This window comes from Pollicipes pollicipes, unplaced genomic scaffold, assembly GCF_011947565.3.
Source record: "Pollicipes pollicipes isolate AB1234 unplaced genomic scaffold, Ppol_2.1 Scaffold_4295;HRSCAF=5057_pilon_pilon_pilon, whole genome shotgun sequence".
Taxonomy (NCBI): domain Eukaryota; kingdom Metazoa; phylum Arthropoda; class Thecostraca; order Pollicipedomorpha; family Pollicipedidae; genus Pollicipes; species Pollicipes pollicipes.
The window spans coordinates 133,435-160,999 of NW_023596461.1; the positions used below are offsets into that span (position 1 = coordinate 133,435).

Consider the following 27,565-nt stretch of genomic DNA (forward strand, 5'->3'; position numbering starts at 1 on the left):
TACCGAGCCAGCCAGCACGCGGTACCGACGGGGCCCTCGGCAGGCTCCCGCCCGCCCACCCGGCGACGGCTCAGGGGCCCGGCCGACTCACGTGCGAACCCGCTCCAGCTCCACACCGCCGGCCTGGTACCCACTGACGCCGGGCGGGCGGCGGTCGGGAGGTCTGGCGGTCTAACCGAGCGGTCTGGCGGTCTGGCGGTCTGACCGGGCGGTCCGGCGGTCTGACCGGGCGTCTTGGCAGTCTGACCGGGCTGTCTGGCGGTCTGACCGGGCGGTCTGACGGCCTGACCAGTCGGTCTGGCAATCTAACTGGGCGGTCTGGCGGTCTGACCGGGCGGTGGCCGGTCAGAGGCCGGCTGCAGCGGTACGTCGCGCGGTCGACGGCAGCTGTGACGGCCGCCCGTGTCAACCACGGAGCTGGAGCGGCGGCGCCGAGGCTCGCGGCGGCACAAGCTCCGAGAACAGGTGCCCAACAGGTGCCCTCAGCACGGCCAGCGGACCGGCGTTCCAGACGGCATGCGCGGCAGGCAGCCTCATGAGGTCACTAGTCCTCGAGATAGTCATCGGAGAATCACGGCCGGTTCTTTGAATGGCCGGCTTCAGGCGGACTAATGAACACATTGACCCACCACCACGCGCCCGAATCTGATCCCACTGACGGTGAAGGCAGACGAATGCGCCGCATGACGCCACTTGAACGCCTCTGCCCAGCGTTCAGCGAGCTATCAAAACGCTTACGTCATATTTTGTCAAAGCAACATATATTTCTGGTGTTTTCATTAAGTGAGTTATAAAAATACGGAGCCAGGTGTGCCATCAGTAAGTTCAAAATTGACAGTTTGACAAGCATTACAATGCTCCTAGTGCACACTGGAAAGCCATTAACAGAATATACCGACACGTCAATTTGCGCATCAACACGACATGCGAACAAGCAACCCTTTAGAGCCGAGAGATATGAGCTGTAAAACCAGAACAATATATTCACCCTGCGCTTTATCCCACTCACCGCAGTCGGAACACTGGCCAGAACCTAACATACAAAAATAACACGGCAACGCGCCTCCGTCGGTGCAGAGCCCTGCCAGGTGTCGGCCTTGCAGCCGAGCCGGCCAACGAAGGAGGCGGCTGGTTGTGACTCCGTTCCGGCTAGCTTGCGCGGGACCGTTCCATACGTAGAACAATTAAGCCTCCGCACGGGGGCAGCCCACTATTTACGCCGCTTCCTGGATACGCGAAAGATCAAGGCGAACGGCTTCCAGATACTTAATATGTAAAATAAATAACCGCACCTAGCCTTACCGAGGCTGGGCCGTGTTTTCCGTCGGACAGGTCTGTATCAGTCTATGTACAGCTGGACCCGCCCGGATCCGGCTCCAGACGGCCAATCCCCATCCGCGCCGTGACGTCACTTCCCCGCCAGACGCGTGAGGGGCCGCGCCGCCCGACGTCAAAGACCCTGCACAAGCCGACGGTCGACGCTGGGTCTGGCCGGGCGGCGCGGCGGCCGCAGCCCAGCCGGGGGTGTCCGAGGCGGCCGATCGGCTCGACCACAGACGCGCCGGGCACGGTCCGCCTGCCGCCAGACGCGCCTTTTTGCGGCGGCGTGACGCGGGTCAGCCGGCCGGGTCACGGCGGAGCCGTCGGCGACAGCGCCGCGTCAGCACCGGCTCCTGTCTCCGGGCCGGACGGGCCGCCCAGCGCTGCCCGGGCGCGCGGCGACCCGCGGCCGGATTATTCCAAGCGCGCAAAGTTTCTTACGCTGCTTGGTGCACTTACCACCATACATTACACGGCGCAGGTCTCAACCGCTTGACACATAGCGCAGCTGTAGGTCGCATAATTTAAACTACCATACTCACGACTCGTCACATTCTGCTACCGCTTGTCTGAAAACCATGGCCATTGCCAGACCGCGCCGCTGCACACAATTTAAAACACTCAAAGTCAACACAGCATTTACCTGTGGATAAATATTTCGTCGCGCTACGCTCCCAACTGCAACACCTGCATAACTGGTAACAACCGATTCACACATCGTACGGTGGGCTACGGCGACAGCGGCCCACCGAAGCAAAGCTGAGCTGAACTGAGATGAGCGGCCATTACGAGGTCTCCTCGCCTTCCTCTTCCTTGTCCAAGATCTCAAACGTGCTGGTCGAGTGCTGACTGCCCTCCGATCCGCCCTCTGACTCCCTCTGATCCTCAGCCTCACTGCGGAACATAGGACGGTGACGTCACACCCTCTGATCCTCAGCCTCACTGCGGAACACAGGACAGTGACGTCACACACAGGGGGCTGGTCGGCGGTTGGCTGCTCTCTGATCCTCAGCCTCACTGCGGAACACAGGACAGTGACGTCACACACAGGGGGCTGGTCGGCGGTTGGCCGCTCTCTGCTCCTCAGCCCCACTGCGGAGCACAGGACAGTGACGTCACACAGAGGGCTGGTCGGCGGTTGGCTGCTCTCTGATCCTCAGCCTCACTGCGGAACACAGGACAGTGACGTCACGCACAGGGGGCTGGTCGGCGGTTGGCTGCTCTCTGCTCCACAGCCTCGTTGCGGAGCACAGGACGGTGATGTCACACACAGGGGGCTGGTCGGCGGTTGGTTACTCTCCGCTCCTCGGTCTCACCACTGAGCATGAACAATGACGTCACACACAGAGGGCTGGTCGGCGGCCGGCTACTCTCAGTTCCCCTGACTCTCCGTTCCTCAGCCTCACTTCGGAGCATGGACAGTGACTGTCACACAGAGAGGGCTGGTCGCGGCTCACCGCCCTCCGGCCCCGCTCATCCGTCTCATGGCGGAACGCAGGGCAAAGACGTCACAGCGGGGCGGTTGGAAGCACGAGCCGCCTGATTTCTCAGATACTCTTGTTGGCGGCGTGGCCGGAGCGGCATGCTTCAGCTCCGCAGGACCAAACAGAATCAGATTGAGCGTGACTTGGGGCTCAACTGAGCGATACGATAGAGCGCATCTGAATAAGCCGACTTCTACTAAGCGGGGAAAACATAAACAAGCGTATTCCTGGAGGCTGCTCGTCATTGGAGCTTTACGACGGACCAAGCAGTCGTGGCTGCGCGGCGGCGCCCGCCTCTCACCATGGCAGGAAGGGCGAGCACGGCGGGGAATCGCACCCAGACTCTGGTTTCTCAAGCACTACGCTACCGGAAAGCACCTGGGAGATGTTTACAAATTGGACTTCAACTTGGAAGTGGAGTGCTATCTTATGCTCTAGAATTTAACTGTACACGTTGCAAACTAGCTCAAGTGTGTCCTCTTCGGACGGTAAATTACGCTTCTGAAATTCGGGCTCAGCTGTTTGTAATTTTCGTTTGAAATTGATTTTTCAACGATTATCCCCATCGGACTTCTTGCACATTAATACCAGGGAGAACTTACGGCACTTACTTCGGGTCATCCACCTACAACCGTATTTGTGCAGTAAGCTTAGTAAGCTAACTGCTTTTGGAAATGCAAAGAATAAGAGTTCTGACTGCCTTTAAATAAAAGCAAGCAATTCCTTTGCAACAATTCAGCGGAACCTCCGAGAATACCTCAGACGAATAACACAAACTTGAACCAGACCAGCGAGCCAGGCCAGTTCGCACTGCATTGCGGTTAATTAGTTGCACCCTTCCCGACACCTGCTGGGATCGATCACTGGCCGGAGCATTGATGTTGGCGGCCATACTGGATGTGAAGCAGTGCTGTTAACCGTTTTGACCGGTAAAAAACTTCAAATTCGGTGAACAGCATCGGCTTATATTGTGATTTGTGTGACCCAGGTACACTTCCTCGTGTCACATGTCGTTGAAAATAGATATACACAAAACCTAAAAGCCAAGAAACTAAGATCCTTGGGCTCCTAGGTTCTCGGCACTATGATATGGTGTTTGTCGACTGAAAGTAATGAAAATACAGGATCCCTGTAGCACTGGTTAAACGACACCATCAAGCAAACATTAGTTGTGATGAAAAATTCGGACGCTTTGGAGCTGTGTCCATGGTCACAAGTGAATAAAGTTGGCCGGAAGAACGACATTTAAAACAGAGCGCGTGGCATACAGAAACGTTCCGATTCTGTGGAACGACAGCCAATAAAACAATACGGATATATCCGATAATTCGGACTCCCACGTCCCAACATCCGATACGCGGTAGTACGCTAGGGACTGCATGAAACAGCGTTCAGAAAAAAAAACGCTGCCTCGCAATTTGCCGAATGCCTTTTTGTTGACTGCGATATGACGACTTCTATATTGGCTACATTAAAAAAGCAACGTGCCAAAAAGTCGATTCGGCTCAATGACGGACTGCAAAATAGCGACGTGCCAAGATGGCGAGCGGCTTGACGGCCAACTGCAAAAAGACGACATATCACAATTCAACGCGCCAGAATATCGAATGATTACATGGCGAACCGCTGAATGGTCACGTGACAAAACATCAACGTCATCGACGTACCAAAGCAAAACATCGACGCCCGTTTGCCAAAAAGGCAAACGGCTGAAAGGCGAACTACATAAGGGTCGTTCTCCAATGAATGACGACATGAACACGTGGAGCCATGTCAAAATCACGGAAGGCTTAAAGGCGACAGGGACAAAAACAGCAAGCTCAAGTGGTAGGCAAGAAAGCATTACTTGCTCAACTCACTTTTACTTTACTTGGCCAGTGATCACAGAGATGAGGCATTCCTAATCGATCTGTGATGACCGTTGTGTCAAGCGCGGCTTTCTCTGCCGAAAAAAGGCTTCCGTTCCTTTCCTGTTGCGGGAAATAAGCAATGACCGATTTTCCGTTCCTACCTTGATGTCATCGACCTGCAGACACAGATCACAAATCTGCCATCGGACTGTCTGTTTAAAGCCTGGCTCTGTAGCTATCCGCACCGGAAGGCCCGCAGACGGTGGCAGGAGCCGGGGCAGTCTACGTCGGGCACCGGACGCCGACCGGCCGCTGTATGTCGTCATACAGCGGCCGGTCGGCGCCGCCGCTGGTCCAAATAAAGCCGGCTAAGCCGACAGGTTCGGTGACCCGTACCAAGGATAAGGAGCGGAAGAAACTTGCCAGCGGATATCAGTATTAGCCACAATGACGAGACAATTATTTGTTAACGTTTATGATCCAAGCAACGTTTGCCAACACCAAGACACAAAGACGACGTTCATGTGTTTAACCTCGAACAAAGATTGTGAATGTGCAGCAGCTCAAATGTCCTGTACAGTTCTTTTGTGGCACCATCCAAAGGTGATACAACCTCGACTTTTCAAGGGCGGAACTGTGTAACCATCGACCGTGGTGGCCGTGGGGGCTTTCTGAACTAATCACACTCTCCCGTCTGAAACAGCAGCAGTCACGCGATTCGATACTTGGGAGGCCCTGCGCTGGACAAGATAGAGTCCCAGCTGGAAACGCGGCCCCATGGGCTCAGGTTGAAGCAGGGCTCGACACTGGCGACAAATCTGAACCGTCACGCCTGAGCGCAATGAATCGCGCAACACGGGCAGCCGCCCCGCACCGTTTGTGCCGGGCATCGAATTAGTTTGACCTTCCGTCGCCAGGGCGGCGGCCGGACGCATATTAACTTCATCGACCCACATCGGCAGGGACGCTATTGGTCCAGATGGCTACCTGAATCGACAGACGCGTTACGCCTCGAACTAGTCCCGGCGTGCGTCCCGCGGCTTCCGCTCAGCTGAACCGCGCGAGCCAGCACGCGCCAGCCGCCGGCTCCCGCGCCTCTCCCTCAGTTGAACACGCGAGCCAGCGCGCGCCGGCCGCCGGCTCCCCTAAGCTGAACCACACGAGCCAGCGCACGCCGGCCGCCGGCTCCCTCGGCTCCCCTCAGCTGAACCACACGAGCCAGCGCGCGCCGGCCGCCGGCTCCCGCGGCTCCCCTCAGTTGAACCACGCGAGCCAGCGCGCGCCGGCCGCCGGCTCCCCTCAGCTGAACCACACGAGCCAGCGCGCGCCGGCCGCCGGCTCCCTCGGCTCCCCTCAGCTGAGCCACACGGGCCAGCGCGCGCCGGCCGCCGGCTCCCCCTCAGCTGAACCACGTAAGCCAGCGCGCGCCGGCCGCCGGCTCCCCTCAGCTGAACCACGCGAGCCAACGCGCGCCGGCCGCCGGCTCCGCGCGCTCAGCGGCCGGCCGTACTCACGGCAGCTCGCTGTCGGCCGGCTCGGCCACGTCAGCTCGCTCCTCGGCCTCCTGTTCGGCGGCCGGCTGGCCAGGGGCCGTGTCCTGAGGCTCGGCCGGAGCGTCCGGCGCCGCCTCCGGCTGGTCTTTCTTCTTCTTTCGCTTCTCCTTCTTCTTATCCTCCTTTGGTCCCTTGTACTCGTACTGCAGAGACCAGGCAGCGACTAACATCAGTCAAAAGTGGCAGGGGATTTGAGCTGGGTGGAAGAGGAGTAGGGTTCATAATGGATCACACGAACGAGCCATTAAAAGTTCATGGCTTTCAGCCCATTGCACCACACGGTCTGCCCACCGTATGGGCGTTGCACCAGTTCGCTGCATTTCCACACACTTCGAAAGCAGCCCACGGCCAGGGAGTATCTACAAGAAAACATCATCTTGGATCAGCCCCACAAAACCTGGCGCGACTGAGCCACGGCCACGACACAACCGTTTGCACCAAAAGCCTCCATTTTTGGGAATGCTCCGGCGTGAACTGGGCAGACTAGCACAAAACATACGGCGGACGGCGATGCCAACATCGATCCCGCACACCTGGCGACAACGCACGCGGTAGGCAGTCCACACATGACGCTGCCGACCGCCGATCGCCCACCGACCTGGTACAGTGGCCAGAACGAGGCGAAGAAGCTGACGTCCTCGGTCAGGTTGGGCAGCAGCCAGAGGTGGTGCTTGCCCATGGTGACCAGCCAGACGAGAGCGAACACGACCACCCGGATCACAGACAGCGCCAGGATGAAGACGAGGAAGCCGGCCGCCGCAAGCGACAGGTAGTACACGCCCTCCCTGCCGACGGCAGCGGCAGCGTCAGCGGCAACAGCGACGGCAGCGGCAGCAGCAACGGCAGCGACAACAGAAGCCAGGGAGCGCACGAGCACGATCCCACGGCGGCGAAGGCAGTGGCGGGTAAGCGACATGGTCACCATGAAACATCGCCTCAAGGCAAGGTCCCATTTACTCCCATTTATCCGGGATGCCGTCCAGAGCGCTACACTCCAGACATCCCAATCAGAGGCTTGGCCAGACCTTACTACGTCAGTCCGGTGTTTACCATGATGCTGCGCAACTTGTGACCAGCTTTGCTGAAGGCTGGACTATGTCACGCGAGGTCCCTGAACGACGAGACCACCGGGCCAACGTTGGGCGGATGACCTGACCCGGCTGGCAGCGGCACGTTTGCCTAGACGGATGGCTGGACACCAGGAACTACTCGGCGTCCGCCAGCGCCTGGCTAGATGTGAGCTGCCAGTGTGACCCGGCTTGGTCCCTCTCCGGTCAGACCTGACCCGGCTGCGCTACAGTGGGCCTGCTGGTCTCGCCCGAGCCTCCCCAGCTGTAGCAAGTGCGCCCAGGTCCCCGCTAGGCCACAGTGGGTGAGCTGACCCCGCTGGGCGGTGGTGAGCAGACCCGACTGACCTGACTTTGCTGGGCCACAGCGGGCAAGCTGACTCCGCTGGCCGGTGGTGAGCAGACCAGACTGACCTGACTTTGCTGGACCACAGCGGACGAGCTAACCCCGCTGGTCAGCGGTGAGCAGACCCGACTGACCTGACTTTGCTGGGCCACAGCGGGCGAGCTGACCCCGCTGGCCAGCGGCGAGCAGACCAGCACGCCCACTGACCTGACCCTGCTGGGCCACAGCGGGTGAGCTGAGCCCGCTGGCCGGTGGCGAGCAGACCAGACTGACCTGACTTTGCTGGGCCACAGCGGGAACAGGCAGACGGCCACGATGCCGGCCACCAGGAGGGCGCCCAGCAGCCAGTAGTGGGTGGGGATGGGCTCGTAGATCCAGACGTACGCGTCCGTCCCGTCCACGAACACCTGCTCCAGGTGCATGTCGAGTTTGACGCGCCGCTTCGGCTTGTCCGTCTCCTCCTGCGAGGCCGTCAGAGGCGTCACGCGCCGGCCGCGCACGCCCGCGAGCGAGGCCGCAGGCAAGAGGCAGCGGGCCGCGCCTGAGGGGTGGGGGAAGCCGAGCGGAGGCACAACCAGGGAAGGACGGCCCGCCCGCCTTAGATCGGCTTGTTCTACTTCAGCGCCACGGACGGCTCCTTCGGTCCCCTTAGGATGAGCGCTGACTGAGCTAAGCCCCTAACTCTTAAGCAAATCTTGCCTGCGTCTATGCAGCAGTTCGTGAAACTGGCCACGGCGTCGAAGCAGTTAAGGAAGCTTGGAGACAAACCACGCAGTAGAAACAGACGCAATGGAAAGACGGTTTCCCTGGCAATAAAATAGCCAATAAGCCCGTAGCGGTACCAGCCTTCTTAGCAGGCCTGCATACACCAGCTCCTGCGATCAAAAACACTTGGACAAATAAACCACACATGGGCAACATTTCACCGTAGCAGCACTGAAATCTGCAGTATTGTGGCAGTTCTACACAAGTCATTTTACGGTCGTTCCCGTACTGAACATGTTGGCCTATACTGGGTGCAACGAAAGTTGATACCAGCCATATCACGGCGCCAACAGATCAGTGCGGACGCATCTGGGCTGGTGCCAACAGTTCAAGCGAAAAATATTCAATTTCTGGCGCGAAACTTTCCCGCGCCAGCTTCCTCAGTCCGTCCGCCGCTGAGCCTCTTGGGGTAGTCACAGACTGCCTTATCACAGGCATGGTTAGTTTCCCAACTATGCTTGGCACCTCTCTGAGATGTAACTTACATATTATATATATATATATATATATATATATATATATATATATATATATATGCAGGAGTATATGCAATGCATTAAGTATATATTTTATAGCTGCATGGGCACATTCTGAATATTGACGCCCAAATTACCTTTTTCTTTTTTGCTTTAGGAGATTTCTCGCCCTCAACCGCACTCTTCTCTCCAGCTGTCTCCTCAGCGTTGCTTTTCTCGCCATCTCGCTCTTGTTTTGACCCCTTCTCGTCCTCTTCTCCCGAATCACTCTCACTCTCATCCTTCGTCTTCTTCTTTCTGTCCTCCTCCTCTTTCTTCTTGAGCTTCTTCAGTTCCTTTCTCCTCAGATCCCTGTCAGTGATCGCGATTTTCTTCGCCCTATGGAAGAACTTGTGACGCAGCATTCTGTGAACCGACAACAATGGGATTATTTGTTTTGCCTCCAAATGGGGACCTCAGAGCAGCGGTTGCTGCACAGCCCGAGGCGAACCCGTCGAGCAGCTGCCTTGAATGTGGAAGCTTCTGAACCAACGGCCCACAGTCGATGTGGAGAATCATCTCTCGGCCAATTTAGCCTTGCATTCCACCCATACACAATGCTGTTGATGAACATTCTGAGAGCAGTGATGGCCACATTACTCCATTAACTACAGGTGAACAGGCCCTAAGCAGAGGTCAATGTGGGGTTCATGTGGGTGTGTGGATTAGATGGAACTGGTAGTCACTTATATGATCAGGTGTGCCTCTTCAAAACAGATCTGTATGGTTAGACATCAAGGAGTGCCATATTGTTAGGATGTCAGCAATAAAAACACTTAACAATGCACAAGTTAAAACGCTCATGAACACATAGCTACCAGATTGACAATGGGGCCATGGCTCGCTATTGCGGCAGCCCAAACCACTTACTACCCACAATGACACTCAGTATGGGACCTTTCGAAAATGTCCATTTGTGAGCAGACTAAATAAGCTGTAGCAGACAGCCACTTACAGGTCCAGGTAATCAACCACAGACTGCCTGTCTGTGAAAATAATCTGGTGCTTCTTCTCTCCCGATGCCCATGGGGAGTCGAGCAGGGCGTCCACGGCTCGCGCAGCGGTGAAGTACTGCACGGGATGGTACATGAACTTCGTCTTCTTACACGGCACGTTATTTCGTAGGTACTTGGCAACAGCATACTCGTCCTTGGAGGGCTTCTCCACAGGAGGTGGCTCCTGTGAAACAAATGTGAGTTACACACAACACAGCCACCAGTACAGGGACAGAGAATGATGTTGGGATTCTGACGTGATAGCTCTTGGTATAGCAGCCCAGGTCAAACTACAGCTTCCTCATTTGCAGGTACAGATTATTGCCAGCTCAGACAAACATGCATGTTTAGGCAGTTCTAAGTGTCAGAAATTGCGAACATTTTTGCTTCTTGACAGCTGACAAGGCTCTTAGGTCACGAAAATATTGATTTTTAGCTATCATAACCAAATTTGCATATAAGTGTGTGTTAAAGGGAATGTTTTACATTTGAAGATATTGAAGCATGCATCAGATATGATAAGACAAGCTTACCATTAACTATTGGTACATTTTTGAAGACGTCATCGCACCTTGCACAACATTAATTCAGAGTCCATTGACGGTCGTTTTATCTGGAAATCGCGCTCACGAATGCCAATTACGAATGCCCAAACAATCATAATTTGTTTGGCCTCGACCACAGCATGGCTTGTGGAACGACAGGATTTGAATGACGCTATTATGACGTCGTGAGTGCCAAGGTGGTTGAAATACTCTCTCCCATATACCTTTCGCCATTTTGACGGGCGTGTAGCTCAAAAACTAGGGGGGCTTAGTGCTTAAGGACAGGATTGTTAACAGCACCAAAATGTCTCCAAAATAGCTATTTCAGTCCAAAACCCCACATAAATGTGGAACACCCCCTTTCATGTGGTCCGGTCTGGCGTCTTCTAAACCAGACCAACCAACCATTCCAACGTTACTTTCAGATATTTTCTCACAATGCCACACATTGTATCAGAGCTTTCAAGACACTGCAATCAGAAAGACTCGGAAGACTTAATCCAAGAAGACATTCTCCCAGAAGACCTGCACCTGGAAGGCCTGGTCCCGTAAGATCCATACTCGGAGGATCTACTCGTGGAAGACCTACTCAAAGATCCACATTCGGAGGACCTTCTCGTGGAAGACCTACTCCAAGATCCACATTCGGAGGACCTTCTCGTGAAAGACCTACTCCGAGATCCACACTCGGAGGACCTACTCGTGGAAGACCTACTCCAAGATCCACATTCGGAGGACCTACTCGTGGAAGACCTACTCCAAGATCCACACTCGGAGGACCTACTCCAAGAACCACACTCGGAGGACCCACTCGTAGAAGATCCACTCCCAAAAACCTGCTTCCAGAAGATACACACCCTGAAGGCCTGCTGCCAGAAGATACACACCCTGAAGGCCTGCTTCCAGAAGATACACACCGTGAAGGCCTGCTGCCGGAATGCCTACTAATGCGATTATCCATGTTGAGTCATAACATATAAGCTCGGAAAGTCTATTTCTGGACTTACATACGTCCGGAAGACATCCTACCTGGAGAATCTACCGTTAGAATGCGTTCTTCTTGTTTTTTTTTACGACGGACTCAGGTGCTGAGGCTATAAAGCGATGCCGACCTCTCACCCTAGCAGAAGGGGAGGTTAACGCGGGGAATCGAACCCCGTATCTTTGGTTTCCCAGACACGCAGCTTACCCACTGCATTACCAGCGCCATTTGGTCTGGAAATACCTATGCTAGAGAGACCTATTGCTGTGAGCAGCTACACCTGGCATACCTACTCTCGGATAACCCACTGCTGTGAGTACCTACGCTCGGATAACCTATTGCTGTCAATATCTTCACCTGGCAGACCTGCTCTCAGATAAGCTACTGCTGTGAATACCTATGCTCGGAGGACCTACGTCCGAAGGTACGCTCCCGAAATGCCTACACAGAAGACTTACTGCCATTTTCTGCTAACTGGTGAGGTCTCCGGCCAATCTATGAACCTGTGATTTCACGCAAGCCACATTTTCTTTCATGGAGGGAGATGGGTTCACACGAGTTCATCCCGCATAACTCTGCCTCGCCATTATACACCATGTGGACCTCCAAGATCGCTGGGGTGCCCAGTTGGTTTTTCAGACCACCCGTCAGTCCTCTCCTGCTCTGGCCGTCCAATGTGTGCCGGAGCCTCCTGCTGATTGAAAAATCAACTTCATGACCAGATGCATGAATAAAAGAGTAGGCTTGCACAGAGACAGTCAGCGGCTCTTCTGAGCACAGATGTTCTGGGAGTACATCTTCCTGGCATGGGTCTTCTGGACATGGAGGGCATGGACATGGACTATGTCTTCCAGGTGTAGGTCTCCAAGGTGTAGTATTCTGAGCAAAGGCAGTTCATGCAGATCTCTCAGGAGTACATCTTCAAGACAGTCCCAGGAGCATACAGTAATGCACAGCATGCTGCAATTGCAGTCCTGCCTGGACATGCAGATGAGAACTAGTCTATGTCACAGCAATAGACTAGAAGGAGTAGCAAAGTAGTGGAGAGACAAGACTAAGATTTTATAAATTTAGAACAAAAATCATAAAAATATATCAAGATTATTATCATGTAAGTAATGTGTTAAAATGGAGGGCAAGAAAAGCTTTGTAAGAAGGGAGTGAATAGTATATTTCTATGAATCAATTAAACAGTTCAGCACAATACATGTTATTGAACACCTTATTAGTCATTTATGGCATTAGCCAGGCATTCCTGTTCATCTATTTGTCACTCCTGTACATGGAGGCCAGATGGTGTCAGTCTTAATTATCTAAAATGATAATCATTACTTACTTTATTATTAATACACTTTACTATACATTACCACTATTAAAAAAGCCCTGAGCAAGCAAATATAGACAATAACACTATCACCCCATTAACCTTGTACCCCAAGAGGCTCAGCTGCCCTTACTGAAGGTGCTGCTGTTGTCACAGGATAGACATAGTTAATGTATCAGCTGTTTTATGGAGGTAGCTGTGGAAGAGGAGTTCTTGACAAGACACACCTGGGAAATCACAAGACCACACCAATGAAGGCTGAGAAAAACTATGTCTCTTGTCCCTCATGACATGTTCAGCAGACAGGTTGTAAACAGTTGGAACTCTGCCATTTCACACCTGTCACATTGTCAGCCTTAGTTTAACATTTCAAGTCTAGGCCTCATATGCACTGGGTGACATCACTTATTCCACACTGAATCTATCCATAATTATGACTGTTTAGTTACTGGACTGAGAGCATCACAAGACCTGGACCAACAAGCATAGTGACCTTTTATAATTCCTGATTGCCATAAGGTAAGGTAAGGTATGGTTTACATGGACAGCTGTGTATCATGCTGCATTTAAAGCTCTTCATCAACATGTCTCCCATCACTCAACCAGCCTGCCTTGTCTCCACCTATGCTATTGCAGCTCTCACCAATGACCTCTTTCATGCCTGGTTATCATGTCAAGTTATCCCTGCCTAAATTCAAACTATACCAGCCACCCATGTAGACAGGGTGTATGACCTAAAGTGATGCAATGATGCTTGTTTTGCTGTGCTGTTCTGGCACAATATATAGCTATATTATTGCCAAGATGTTGCATATCTATGAGATGAAGTCAACAGCTGGTAGAGAGGAATATAAAAGCACGTGAAAATGTGCTGTAGACATCTGCCTTCTTACAGTAAACCATTGTGGAGTCGGCATAATTTCCTATGAATCAGCCAGATGTACTTGGCTTGGATGAAACTTGGATGAAAGGCTGCAAGAATCGGCCGCCTCATTATTTCAGCTTGATACACTTACTGGAGCCTTCCTCTTCACTCGTTTTCCAGACATCGCCTCTGCCTTTCTGCTTAACACAGCGGAGATACAATTGAAAGCGTATTCTCTACAGTATCTTATGCCACTAAGCTTATGATTATAACTCGGATTATTATTACTTAAAAACAGTCTGGCGCAAACGCAGATCCAACCACTGCACCATCAATCCTGTGACCCTGGTCAAGGTTGAATATAATCATGTATTTCGGACGAGTACTAAAGGCCTGGTTTGTCTGTCCTTTGAGCGAACATCATGCGCAAAATAACAACTTTGAGATTTGCTTTAAGGATAGATAGCTGGACTAAACATGCTATTTTAGCTGTTTTTTAGACGTGAAGTGTCGTTTGTTTCGGTGAATACAATGTCCAATGTTTATTTCGTACAATGATTTGAAACGATAAGATACTAAAAATCACTTGTCTTATGTTACGTAGGTTAAAGGGAAGAATTAAGTTTATTTAACTACATATTTATACAACTCATTTATAGCGCAAATCCTTAAAAAGCTTAACAGCTCGCATTAACGGAACAAATTTGTACACTTAACTGATTATTGTTTATTGCAGCGTTTTAGAAATTCGAGCGATTTCTTGTTCCACGCATGTCAATGTATTGCTGATCGGAGCAAGCTGGAATGGGCAGACGAATGGGCGAAACACAACTCGTGAATGCTCCCTGATGATTCGTACGACGATAAAATTACGATAGATTCTATCTACCGTGCTATAAAACGTAAGTTGTTCACGCCAAATACTCCTAAGAGCCGCGAGATGTTCCTAATTGAGATAGTGTGGTAGCAAATAGTGAAAGAGGAGCCTGTATTGCGAACTGACGTCATATGTAGCTGATTGGTTATTGCTGCTTAGTTTTTGCCACAACAAACTTTCTGTGAATCCCACTTGCAGGAATATCACATCCTTGCAAACCTCAAAGTGATTCATGCGGCGAGTGGTGTGGTACCCAGGCCAGGCGATTGTTGGAGTGGTAGGAAACGGCGTCTTTACATGAATACTGGGCGGGATTCTGTTACTTTCCAACGTGCACGGACGGTCTAATTTGAGGTAAGAGGTACGTGGTGTTTCTATTCGACCTCCGCTTTGCGTCATTCGAGTTCCTCTCGGGCGCACCACAATTTCACGCGTTTCCTGTCCACCTATGGGTCAACGCGTTGCGACTCATTAACTTCATCGGTCTGAAGTGGTTGGCGAAAATGGTTATCATTGTAGGGACAGGAATTGTACACTGGCCCTCCAAGTTTATGTGGAAGTTTGATTTTGGGCCTGTAGTGATGTTTGAGAGGATCATGTTGAAAGGGTGTTCCCTCCCCTGCTCATCAGGCTCCCTTATCAGGGCAGCCTGATAGCCATATTTGCCAACAACAATATGTGCTTTATTCCTGACTGATACCAGCTGCTTGTCTCTCAAGTTCCGTGTTTTATGACTTTCTTTCTTTGGTGATAACTAATAAAATGCTGCTTTGTTTAAAGTGTTATAATGCAGGAGTGATGATTCCAACATTATTCATTATTGCTCTCCACACATACACTCACCACAATATGGGGTTGTCTTTTCTGGGCAGGTTCCTCTACATTTACTTCTACTCCCCCAACACTTCCTTGATGTTTTGATGTCCCCAGTAGAGTTGGAAGCTATCTATTATAATGCTAACCAGAGCAACCAGAAACTGCAACTCTAGGGAGCTGATGTCAGCTATTGGGTACAGTGTGCTGACATAGGTAGCATCATAAAAGGCAGGATGGCATGTACCTATCAAGGCAGGGTTGTAATAAATTCAGATGTTCTGTTGGAATAGGAACATCTCCTTCATGAAGATTCATCATGATCTTATTGCTATTCCTCTCAAGTAATACTTTGTGTGATAACAAGTCTCTAAATTTAGACTAATTCACCACACTTCCAGATGCTGGCTAAGCTTGGTTGGTGATTTACTGGTAAACAAGTGCATGTTTCCAGCATGTAAGCTTTCATTGTTGTTTCATCATCAGTTGGTCTTACCACATATATGATTGTATAGGAGATATTGGACTGAAATACCCTTTGTTAGTTTGCAGACTCTGCATGGTAGGAATGCTTATTACCAGTACTCTAATAATCACCACTTATGTGTAGCCATGCATAAAAGGGCAGCTTGGGCTAAACATGAATTTGAACTATGATTATATTGCATATTCTGCAGTGGCAGAGTTGTATATCAAACATAAGTAGTAACAAATGTTGTGCAATTATCAGGTCTTCCAGTCCCTGATGTAAATGGTTGTGTGAGTGCAACTCATTTAGCACATGAGACAGGAGGTGATTTTTTATACCCTGAAGCTCATTACCTAAAAGGGTTTGACTTACCTCTTTGTGAGAAAGCTTCTTTTGTATGAATGCTGACATATCAAGGGGTCTGCAGGGCATGGCAGTGTTGTAAAAAAGTTTGTGACAGAAATGGGAGTGATGACATGTATTTTAATGTGTATCAACATCATTATGCTGTGTTTTTAATTGTCAGACTAGATACATCCAGTACCTTGGAATAACTCAGATAGTTTGCAAGTGCATTTGTGAGTCAAATGAAGGCTGTGCTGGCAGGAAGAGTTTGACTTGGATACTCCCTTTGAGATGATATGGCATTAATTGGACCATTTTCTGTAAATTTTGAATAACAGATATAGTCCATCAAAAACAAGGGATGTTTGGATTATATTGTATGAGTTTTAATCATTTTTGAGACCCTCTGTTTTTCTTGTTGTCTTGTTTCATATGATGTTAAGTATTTGTTCTCAAATCCAGCACCTGAAACAAAAACATGAGCAGTGGACTGCACAATTTTTGCTTCATGTTTTACTGTCACCTTAGGCCTAGACCATGGCATCAGGAGGAATTGTGCCAGCATCATAGTCGATGCTGCTATTTAAGAAAGAAAGCCGGAAATGTCATCAGGGCATAGTTTGGCTTTTTGAATTGTATCACCAACTGTTTCTATCCTTCTCCAGCCTAAAATTTGGTGAAGTCTATATATCCTTCTCTAATGTAAAATTTTGTGAAGCCCTTAAGCCTTATTAATATTTGATAATAACTTTAAAGTTTAGTGTTAACAATGAAAAAGAGATTTGCTTTCTGGTAACCATGGATGAAACAGGCAACTCCAACAGAAAAATGCATGACCTGTCCAAATTGTGCCCTGACCACAGACAGCTATAGTAAACTGCCACAGCTGCAAGTGTGGATGTTTATATGCCCACCCAGTCTGGAGGCAGGCAAACAATGAAGACTGAAGTACAGGAACAGTATTCTCACATGCTAAGCACAATTACACATTAATGTACTCTTTAAGCATCATTTGCAATGTTTGTTTGAACTTGGAAGAAAGGCAAATGTAAGTATATGCCATTGTGTTCCTTATCCAATGCTAAGAAATCAAGATGGCGATAGGCTGTGTATTACTCTTAGTTTATAAACCAATGTCAGGGATTGGGAATGGGAATGTCAGGGAATGTCAGGGACATAGTCATTGTTATTTCATTTCTTAACATAAACCATATTTCAGCAGTGACCAAGGAAGAAAGACACATGTTGCAATTATGTAGGCAGATCCTGTCATCCTGTGAGTGATTGTAGGGTCTCTATTGCACTGATGCTGTCAACTCTTGTCCAATCAGATGATTTCTGCACACCTCTTGGCACAGCTTGCAAACCATTTGTATTGGCAACTGATGATGTCATGGCAGCACACTACTTACCCTCACCCATGCAGCACTCACCATGATGCTGCTGCTCCCCATGGCTGTCACAATGGTAGCCATGTCAGACACCAGGGTGAGCAAACCACCCATTGTGCGAAAATGGTGTGATGGCCCCTTTGCATGATGATATGATGCCCTTTTGGACTGTGTAAGTATGTGCAGTTTTTGTCCATAGGGTAGCTAGCTAAGCAGGCTAGCTGCCTCTGAAAGGATGCGGAACTGGGGAAAATATGTGCACACAGGTTCAAACTGTGCAGATGGGATGCATAAATCCACTTAGGTAACTACTTGATCACAATTCAGGATACATTGAGGCTCTGGGTTAATTGCACAAGGTGTTTTCTTATATTTAACCTCAAACTTTTTCAGTTTTTTAACATCTGCACAAAACTTAATCCTGCCAGATATTTGCTGCATAATGGAGAAAGACTGGTGGAAAAAGCAATGGAAAGATGTTAGACTCAAGAAACAAACTGTTTGCTTTATTGAAAAGTCATTAGTGCCCTGATTACCGACTCTTGTTTCAAGATTCCTTTTTGCGGCGTAACAGGATGTCATTCATACTCACATGCCATTCACCAGCTACTGCTCTGTCACAAGGTCGGCTACGCGGCTAGCCACCAGTCTTAGAACCGGCCACAGCAATCAATCTTGGTCTGGCAACCTTTAGAAAGGGTGTGGACTATGCATGGGAGGTTAGCATGGGCATTGCATGGTGGCATTCTATGATCACATTTCACCATTATGATATGATAACTATAATATGATATGATAACCACAATATGATAACCTTGGCAATGCTACGAGCTCTTCCGATTCTGCAGTCCACGCCCAGTAAATGGGTGCATGAATTGAAATCCCAGGGTTTATCAATAATCAACAACATTTTCTCTGTTATCTTGAGTTAGTGCTATGGTTGACCTTTCAAATTTGGTGAAACGAAAACAAATGACGTTTTTATCGCCTAAGCGTTATCGCGTTTCGTTTGTCGGAGATCGGTCCGTCTTACAAACATTTCCGAACAAAGTCCATGTCCTGAAAATTGTACTTGCTGTTGACATGGCTACCAGCTAAGTAGTTTTAGGTAGTTTCAGCTAGGTACAAACGCCAGCTAGGTGTTTGTATCTAACTGACTTAGTCCATTTAACTGTATGGTGCCACAGGCTCGGTAGTATATCTCACTACCTTGCATGTGCGTTGTCACAGCACGTCGTACGGTATCATCATTATATTACGTATGCAGCCGGGTTAATTAGAAGTGGCATTTACAAAATGTTTTGAACATGGAATATCAGTGGTCTGCAAGTCCAATACAAAGATCATTCGTAACGTTTAAATCACGGAAAATGTTATATGGACACGAGCACGCCTTACAGTAGGCATGTCCTATGTTCTGCCAACCTTTGGTGTGTTTGAAAGAAGCTGGTGTCCAAACATCATCCAGGACAAAGTGTTGAGGGCAACATCGCCATCCAGGAATGACTGGCCGTCGTGCCGGTGATGTACCGTGTTGTGTGTGACGGTTAGTAACTGCATCGACCGGGTGTCGAGTCTGGCCGGGCGGCTCGAGCCGCGTCGCTCCGCCGGCCGCGGAGTGTGACGGATTGGAGGACTGACTGTGTGACGGATTGGCTGGCTTACTGTGTGAGGGATCGACGGACTTACCGTGTGACGGATTGGCTGGCTTACTGTGTGAGAGATTGGCGGACTGCAGATGTGACGGATTGACGGACTCACTATGCGACGCATTGACGGACTCACTGCGTGACGAGTTGACGGACAGCATGTGTGGCGGCCTGATGTACCGACGCGTCTCGCCGCCGGCCGCCGCCGCTGACGACGCGCCCCCTGTGCGACAGGCTCGGAGCCGGCGGCCGCCATGCCCCCGCCGCCGCCGCCCGCGCCGCCGCCGCCGCCGGCCGGCGGGCCGCGCAGGCCGGCCGCCAAGAGCGGCGGCGTCGACCGTGCCGCGCTGCTCGGCGACATCCATCGCGGCGCCAAGCTGAAGAAGGTGCAGACGAACGACCGCAGCGCGCCGTTAGTGGGTAAGTGGGCACCGAGCCGACCGCTGACGCCGCTCATGGCTGGCCGGCGGACCCTGACGCCGCTGAGTGGTCATTGTCGACCACGGCGCGACGTAGCGTTCAATGGTGGGCTCTGGCGCCGGCCAGAATCTGACGACGGCCCTGACGCCGCTCAGAGGCCAGTGGCGGACTCCGACGCGGCTCGTTGTGAGGTGCCGCCCGCTGAGCGGAGGCGCCTGGCGGCGGGCGCCACGCCCTGGCCGCGCGCTGGGAGCGTGGGTCCGTGGAAGGACGTCTGTCATCCTGGTCTTCGCCGGCTGCCTCCGCCGGTCTGTCGAAACGGCCGCCAGCGTTTGTATGTGCCGGCCGTGTTTGTGGGTCAGTGTTTTCCGTGTCATCGTTCGCACAGTGTAAACGGCCCGGATAAGCGGCGCGCCGCGTCGTCCGGCGCCGGAGCGACGTTCGAAGGGCGCAGCCGTGTGTCGGTCGGACGCTCTCTGGCCGGGCAGGGCCGTCGCCGGGCAGCTGCGTAGGTGCCGTTTTCTCTCCCACTCGCCGCGCGAGCCGCCCGTCCCCGCCCGCGGGTGGAGAGAAGCACGCACAGACCGGTCGTGGCCTGGGAGCCGGCGTCAGGTGGCTGGCGGGGTGGGGCGGGGCGGTGAGTGATGTTTTTCGTCAATTGTGGTGGATACTGCGATCGAACAGCTCAAAAACATTGCTTTGACTATATTTGGGTGATGACTTCTCTCCAGCATGTTTTCTCCCTCATCCGTGGAGAAGTCGGGCCTAAAACCAAGATAGCGTTATGCTTGTGAGGCCCGTAGCGTGTGATCTAGTTCATGAATCGGCCGCGCTCTGACTGTTTCCCGGCCTCGTGGGGAGCGCCTGCTGCTTCAGCGGCGGTCACCAAAATGTTGTGCGGCGATGCCCTGAGGCAGGTGTGGATCACTGTCTGTTTGCGCCGGTCTGACGCGCCAAACCGCGCCACCGAAGCATCAGACACGGGTCGCTGGCGGCCGCGGAGAGTGTCAGCGAGGTTCGGCTCCCGCCAGCCTTGGCTTGAGCTCTGATCGTGTGAGGGGAGGCGGCGCTGTGTTGATGCGGCGTCTTCGCGGTGGGGTGCGCGCCTCCGGCTGACAGCGCCTGCCCTGTGTTACCAGGCCGCCGCCCAGTCTGCAGACAAATTAAGGCGGGGTTCCGGCGGCGTGGAGGGTACGGGTCGGGGGTGTCTGGACGGGCCGCACGGACCGATGCCTGCGACGGGGTGTTATTTATTTTGCTAGTGGACGAAGATGTGAGGGCATTAGCATGCGCATTCGAGCACATTCGCAGCTCCCCGTTCTCCCACAAATATGTTTGAAGTGAGGCGCTGTTGCGCTCACAAATCAATGAGGCGGTGGAGGAGGATGTAAAAATAACACTTTTCTGCGTAAAAAGGTGTGTTTTTGGTCTGGAGACATGAGGCGAATCATTATGGTGTTACGGTAGTTCCCGTCGCTCTTTTAAGATTCGAGACACCGAGACACCTTGTTTACAGCACGGACATCGCAAGTCATGCAGCACGATAGTTGGCTGTGTCCAGCTGTGAGAAAATCCCGCTATGGAGTCCGATATTTTAGGGGTTACAGCGCCCCTGGCACGACCTCGGTCTCGCTCAGAGCTGGTGTCATCAGCAGACGAGCATTGCCTGGCCGGCACCGCCGTCGCGCTGGCTGCAAAAACCGTAAGAAGCGCGTCTGGCTGTGTTGATGTTGGTTGGGTGTGCCGACCTCCGGCGGCGACCTTGGCGCGGCGTCCGCCGGCCGCGCGGCGCCGCTCAGCGCCGCCCGGTCCGCGCGGCGCCGACGGCGGGTGTCACGGCGCGGTCGTCACGGCGCGTCACACCGGGTGACGGCCGGTCCGGGGCGGGGCGGCCCACTCTGCCGCTGCACGTGCGCACGCCAGTTACCAGCGGCGCCGACGCCGCCGCGCGTTGGCGCCGCCGCCGGGCTCGGCAGGGCCGCCGCTCCGGCGGACGCCGCCGCCGCCGCCAGACGGCGGCGCTGCTGCGGGGACCGAGCGGGCCACCAGACCGGCAAACGACAACGCTGTGGAGCGATAGCGCGGCCTGGCGCCGAGCTGCGGCGGGTGCACGCGCCGGCGGACAACACCGCCGCCCCGGCGCGTCGCTCTCCGAGCCGGACCTGGGCACCGCACCGGCAGACGGCGCTGACAGACGATAGCGTTACAGTGGGGTCTGACGGGTCCACCGGACTGGCAGGCGACGTGGTCGCAGCTGTCGGATGCTGCTACGGGATTGATGATTCGCAACCCTATCGCCTATAGGGTCATGCTCACGCCCGCCTCCGCCTACCGCGCCTGGCAAATGACACTAGCTGAGTGTCTTCTGTCTTTTTTTGCGCCGGTTTTAGCAAAGATGCTGGGCTGCACAATGTGCGCGGGGGAGGGGGCAGAAACATGTGGTTGTCACCCACATAGCACGAAGGGTTGGTGGGTGACTGGGTGACGAGGTTGCTTGGTTGAAGGATTTGGACACATTTGGTATTGAATTTCCTATCGTAACCAGATCTCCCAGATTGCATGTGAGTTGACCCTCAACTGGTCATGAAGTTTGCCGTTTGTAGCTTGCGTAGAGCCACATTGCTACACAACGAATCAAACAGAGGCAGCGGCGTCAGTACTGCTGGTAGTGGCACTGCAAGACGAGCGATGCGCCTGGTCTGGGTCTCGGTGGCAGGCGACCTCCTCTCAGCATCAGGGTAGCCTCGGCGCCGGGGCGGCCGACCGGTCTGCGGAGGCCCAGCCGCGCCGGGATGTCCCCGCCGCCTCTGCCGGCCGCGTCGGGCGAGCCTGGGCGCGCGACGTCCGGCGGCGCTCGAACTGGAGCGGCGGCGGCCGGCCGCGCTCCGGTCGGGGTGACCGCGGCCGTGAAGGCAGGCACGAAGGCAGGCACGCACGGCTCACAGAGCCGACCGGCACACTCGGCGGCGCACAGAGCCGGACCGGGTGTGATACTCGGCGCCACACAGAGCCGGCTGTGACGCTCGGACTGGCGGCGCGCGTGCGGCGCGGACCGGGGGAGGGCGCTGAGCGTCGCTATCTACGCTGGCCGACGGCCATCTTCCGCGCTGCCGCAGCACGTCAGAGCACATTGTCCGGCGTGAGCGTGCCACCCCTCGCACGACAGATAATCCGCCGGGTTGACACGCCCCGCTCTGGACTTCGGACCGGCCGGTGGATCGTCACCAGGCTGTCCGGCGGCTGGCGCGGCGGCCGCGCCGGTCCACCGAGCTGGCGGTGTCAGGCGGCCCCCGCCGCCGCCGATAGGCGCCGGAAATATCGGCCGCCGCCCGCTGTTTGCTCGTCCTGATACGACCTCGGGGCTACACTGGCGCATGTGGAGCCCGGCGGCGGCCGGCGGGGGCGTGACGCGCGCGGCTGCGGCTGCGGCGCGGCGAGGCCGACGGACCGACGACTGCAGCGCGGCTCGCTGCAAACGCCGGCCTTTGCAGCCGCACGCGCCGCAAGCCGCGCTGTTTTGGGGACGCGAAATTATAGAGCCATGCTGGGCGGCGGTGGCGCTGTGCGGGCGTTCTTTCGCAGCTGTGCGCGCTGGATACGTGAGGAACGGGCGGCGTGGCGGAGCCGCCTCAGGCACACCACGTGCGTCGTTGGCCGAGGAGCCGACACCTCATCGATGCAGCGCCAGGTGGCGCCCGGGTGCGTTGGCATCCGGTGATCGCGCTTGACTCATGCCACCGCACACAGTGAGTTGTTCTCCGATAGAGGGCGCGAGGGCGAGAGCGCCGACGGGCGGTGAGCACGGCGCCGGAGCGCAATGTTTGGGTGGCGGTCACGACCTACGATGATGTGGGGACTGGCGGCTGCGGCGGCGGCGGCGGGGCTGCGGCCGCCGTGCCATGCGGCGTGCAGGCAGGTCGGCCGGCGCCGCCGGACGTCACCTCGCGGCCGTGGCCGGCCGGACGTGACCCCAGGTGCGGGTCGGGCCGGCGGAAGTTGGCGACCACGCCCCGGTGGGACGGGCCGCTGACCTGATGCCGGGCTAACGCGGACCCAGCCGGGCTGCCCGGCCGCGGCCGGCTGGACGTGACCCCAGGTGCGGGCCGGGCGGGCGGAAGTTGGCGGCCCCGCTCAGGGTGGGACGTTCGCTGACCTGACGCCGGGCTGACCCAGCCGGGCTGCCGGCAGCAGCCCGGCCGGCAGGCGAGGGTGGTCTGCAGCCGGCCTCGACAGGAGCCCGGCTGCAGACCATGTGCGGTCCGTTTCCGGCGGACCAGACGAGACCAGCTGCAGCTGGTGTGTGCCTAGCGGTGTTGGTAGTAGTACCGTGTCCGTCGGCGTGCCAGCTGTGTCCACATGGACTTGGTCTACGGATTTGAAAATGATGTTTGGGGCTCTGGGAAGAGGTCGGGTATCATTTCCAGTCAAGAGATATTGCAATTCGGTTGCAGCAATGTTTCAGCCAATTTTAGTACGTACAGACCATTTTTCCTGGACACCAGTATTTTAAAGTATTTCTTGCGACAAGCTTGTGTGAAAACGGCTGCTGACTCTTGAACATGGGAAAGTTTAGCTTTCAGCTCGAATTCGGGTGAGGGATTGCCCTGAGATGACCATTTCTGGTCGAAAGGGCTCTGATCCAAACAAGGAACCAACCGGGGGCGGGGGCGTGAACAGGCGTAGGCCGAAGCTTGCACCGGGGATCCGCGCGGGACTGCAGGCTCGGGGCGTTGCCACCACGGCGGCGCCGCTGCAGACTTGGCCTGCGGGTATGCAGATGCGACGTCCACGCGGCCTTGGCCACTGGGTCAGCAGTGGGCCGGCGCCTCGGGAGCACCGGCCTGTCTCAGTACCGCCCCGGCTGGGCGGCGCCGCTGCGAGCCGTCCGTCTCGCGCCGCCGTCTCCCCAGTCCGGCGCCCACGCCCACGCCTGCCGCCGTCACGGCCGGCTCCTCGGGCCGTGACGGCACGGGCGGCTCGTCTTGCCCCGCGGTGGGATCATGCGCTGTCGACGCTCCCTGTCTGCTGCCGCGCGGCCTGCTCGGCCGGTGCCGGCACCAACGACCCACCTCCCCAGCGGCTGTCTCCGGTCAGCCGGCGCCGGTCGGTCGGCTCTGTCTCCTCGGCCGGTGCCGGCACCCACGGCCCACCTCCCCAGCGGCCGTCTCCGGTCAGCCGGCGCCGGTCGGCTCTGTCTCCTCGGCCGGTGCCGGCGCCCATGGCCCTCCTCCCCAGCGGCCGTCTCCGGTCAGCCGGCGCCGGCCGGTCGGCTCTGTCTCCTCGGCCGGTGCCGGCACCCACGGCCCACCTCCCCAGCGGCCGTCTCCGGTCAGCCGGCGCCGGCCGGGCTGCGGTCAGCCGGCTCGGTCGCCGCGTCGTGACGGCCTGGTCCCGCGCCGAATCATCAGCCGCAGCCGACGCATTGTTCGAGCGTGCGCCCCGGCCGCGGCCCGAAGCCGAGCCACGGCCGGCACTGGACTAACGGGCTCGCCCAGGCCCGCGGAGGCGGATTTCACATTGTCTCCGGATTTCTTGCTGTGCGTTGTTGCGCCGAGCGGGGTCGCGGTAATTGTCCGTTTGTTGATCAGGGTTGGATGCAGCCGGCTGGAACAGGTTTGCAAACGCCAGCAGGAACTCCTGGTGGCGAAAACGGACAAGAACAGGCAAACACTGCAATTCTGAAAGTGCCTTCTGTTAAATGAAGCACGAAAAACAGTTTGCTGTACGATGAGTGCGGCACCAGTCGGTATTGTCGGTTTCTGTCACATGTATCGACTCATTTTCAGTGTTAAATTGCTTCTTAATAAACAGAAAGTCTGGGTCAGTTGTGATGATGCATTTGGACTCCGTTACCTATTAATTCACTGCTGCAAATTGGATCCATGCCTCCTAACGACGGTGCGTACAGCTCAACTTCTGGGCGACAGAAGCAGCGGTGCGCTGTGTAGGAAATATGCATGGGTCGCTGTCATGGGCGAAGGGTTATGATAGATGCCTGTTGTAGCAACCATCATATATTTTGGTCACACCACCGTGATACCAGGCTGCTGCTGCCATTGGCTTCTTGGCCATAAAGAAAGCAAGGTTATTACAATTTAATGATAAGCGATGAGAAAAGGACAATCTTTGCTGTTTTTTCCAGTTTCGGCGAGTTTGTGGCGGCATAAACCTGTAAAAACCAGACTGTGAAAAATTAGTTTCGGGCGGCTGAAATGATATCCCTATTGGTAACCTACGTGTGCTCTCTGGCCGGCGCCCATGGCTTCGACATGTTACTCAGTAGCTCGTGCTCAATCCGTCCCTGTCCCAAGGGGCACTGACTCCAGAATGGCTCGGTGTCCTCGTGCCGACCCAGCTGTCGCCAGCCGCGCTCGGGGAGGCGGCCGCGCGCGCGGCCGGCCGCCCCGCCGTCTGACAGACCCGGCTGGCTGCGGCAGCGGCTTATCAGCTCGGGGCTGTTATTGAAGCCGCCCGGGCTTAGGCCGCACGCTATGCTGAGCGTGTCCTGCTGGGCCAGCACACAACGCTGGACGCTGGCGGAGCCTCGTCGCCGGCGCCGCTGGACCCCAGGGGAATGCTGATCACTTAGGACGGTGTTGTCGCCTGCCGCCGTTGTATTCACAGCCTAGATGATTCGCTTGTTTACGCACGGCATCGTCACCACGCGATATCCTGGCTCGTTTGTTTTTCGATGCTGGATCCGAATGGCCACCGGAGGGTTGCAGGCGTTCAAAAGCCCACGCGTGGTTGTGTGTTACTTGCTGATGGTCTAGCAGATTGGGCCGTTCCCCGGAGCTCTGCGCCCGCTGCGGTGACCGGGCCGAGCCGGCGCGGTGTGTGCCGCTTTGTTAGGCGCACGCCGTGACCTGCGAGCGGGCAGCGGCGCCAGTCGGACGCTTGCCCGGATGCGGGCGGCGGCGCGGCCTGGGTAGCGCGGGTCACGCGCCCCGCGCCGGGACCGCCGCACGCCTCCCCGCCCCTCCCCCTCTCGTTGACCTTGATGCCGACGCAGCCGGCGGCGGCGGCGGCGCCGCGCGTCGCTCGGTCGGCGGCCGGCGCGAGCGGGTGTCGAGCCGAAGTCGAGACCGTCGCGGCCGCAGCCGCCGACGCGAGACCGAGCGCCAGCGATGACGCGAGACCGAGCGCCAGCGGTGACGTGGGACCGAGCGCCAGCGATGTCGGAACCGGCCAGTATTGCCCGCGACACGCCGCCTGAAGGATTTTGCGTACCCGCTGGGGAGGAAAACACCTGGGCCGGCTGGGAAACTGATCCGAATCAGCGACTTGCCGCCGGGCCGTGTCGGAGCGAGCGCGGGTCAGCTTTCCTTGCCGTGGCGTCGGGCGCGTCCGGGCTGTGACGCGATGGGCCGGCGTCCGTTAGCGGGGGCAGCCGCCTGGTGGACATCAGTCCGAGCCATGTGTCCGGCCGCTTTGCGTCCGTTCAAAACCGTTCCGGGAATCCAAATCCGGCCAGCCGGTCTGCTGCCATTTGTCCCAGTCGGTGTCGGGGCTGGACTTGTGCGGTGCTCTCGGCGGATCGCCGGGACCGTCCGACAGGAACGGCGTCGGGATGGCTGCGTCCGAAGCGAACAAATCGCGGCTGGCCCAGACGCGGCTCGGTCATTTGGGGCTATAACCTGGCGTATTCGTCTGGCGTTGAATCGCGAGTTTTTTGTTTATATTACGCACGCCGCTGCCTTTATGCGTATGTCGTGCCCGTTGCCGGATGTCCGGCTGTTTGACCTGACCTGACCCTGACCCGTCTGAGCTGTCCCGCCGCTGTGAGTCGGCTCAGCGGCCTCTGACCTCCCTCGGCGCCGCCCTCAGGGTCTGTGAAGCCGTCCGGCGGTGGCGGCGGCGGCGGAGGACGAGGGGGCGGCGGCGGAGGACGAGGCGGCGGCGGCGCCGCGCCCACCGTCAACGGCGGCGGCCCGCCCGGCCTGGGCGGCCTGTTCGCCGGCGGCGTGCCCAAGCTGCGGCCCACCGGCCT

The 27,565-nt window shown here is 55.3% G+C and overlaps 1 protein-coding gene and 1 long non-coding RNA gene across 2 annotated transcripts; one reads left to right on the forward strand and one right to left on the reverse strand.

The window, feature by feature from the left end:
* Positions 1-739: 739 nt before the first annotated feature.
* Positions 740-13,946, reverse strand: LOC119096735 (translocation protein SEC62). The gene is made up of 7 exons (XM_037219648.1): positions 13,763-13,946; positions 9,856-10,079; positions 8,999-9,266; positions 7,894-8,081; positions 6,806-6,992; positions 6,169-6,350; positions 740-2,214 (listed from the first exon to the last, which is right to left on the reverse strand). The coding sequence occupies exons 1-7, from the start codon at positions 13,793-13,795 to the stop codon at positions 2,106-2,108; spliced, it is 1,191 nt and encodes a 396-aa protein (XP_037075543.1). The 5' UTR covers positions 13,796-13,946; the 3' UTR covers positions 740-2,105.
* Positions 13,947-14,728: 782 nt separating this feature from the next.
* On the forward strand, positions 14,729-27,442 carry LOC119097580 (uncharacterized). The gene is made up of 3 exons (XR_005094155.1): positions 14,729-14,842; positions 19,390-19,575; positions 27,403-27,442. It is a non-coding gene; the product is annotated as an uncharacterized LOC119097580 (long non-coding RNA).
* Positions 27,443-27,565: the final 123 nt, after the last annotated feature.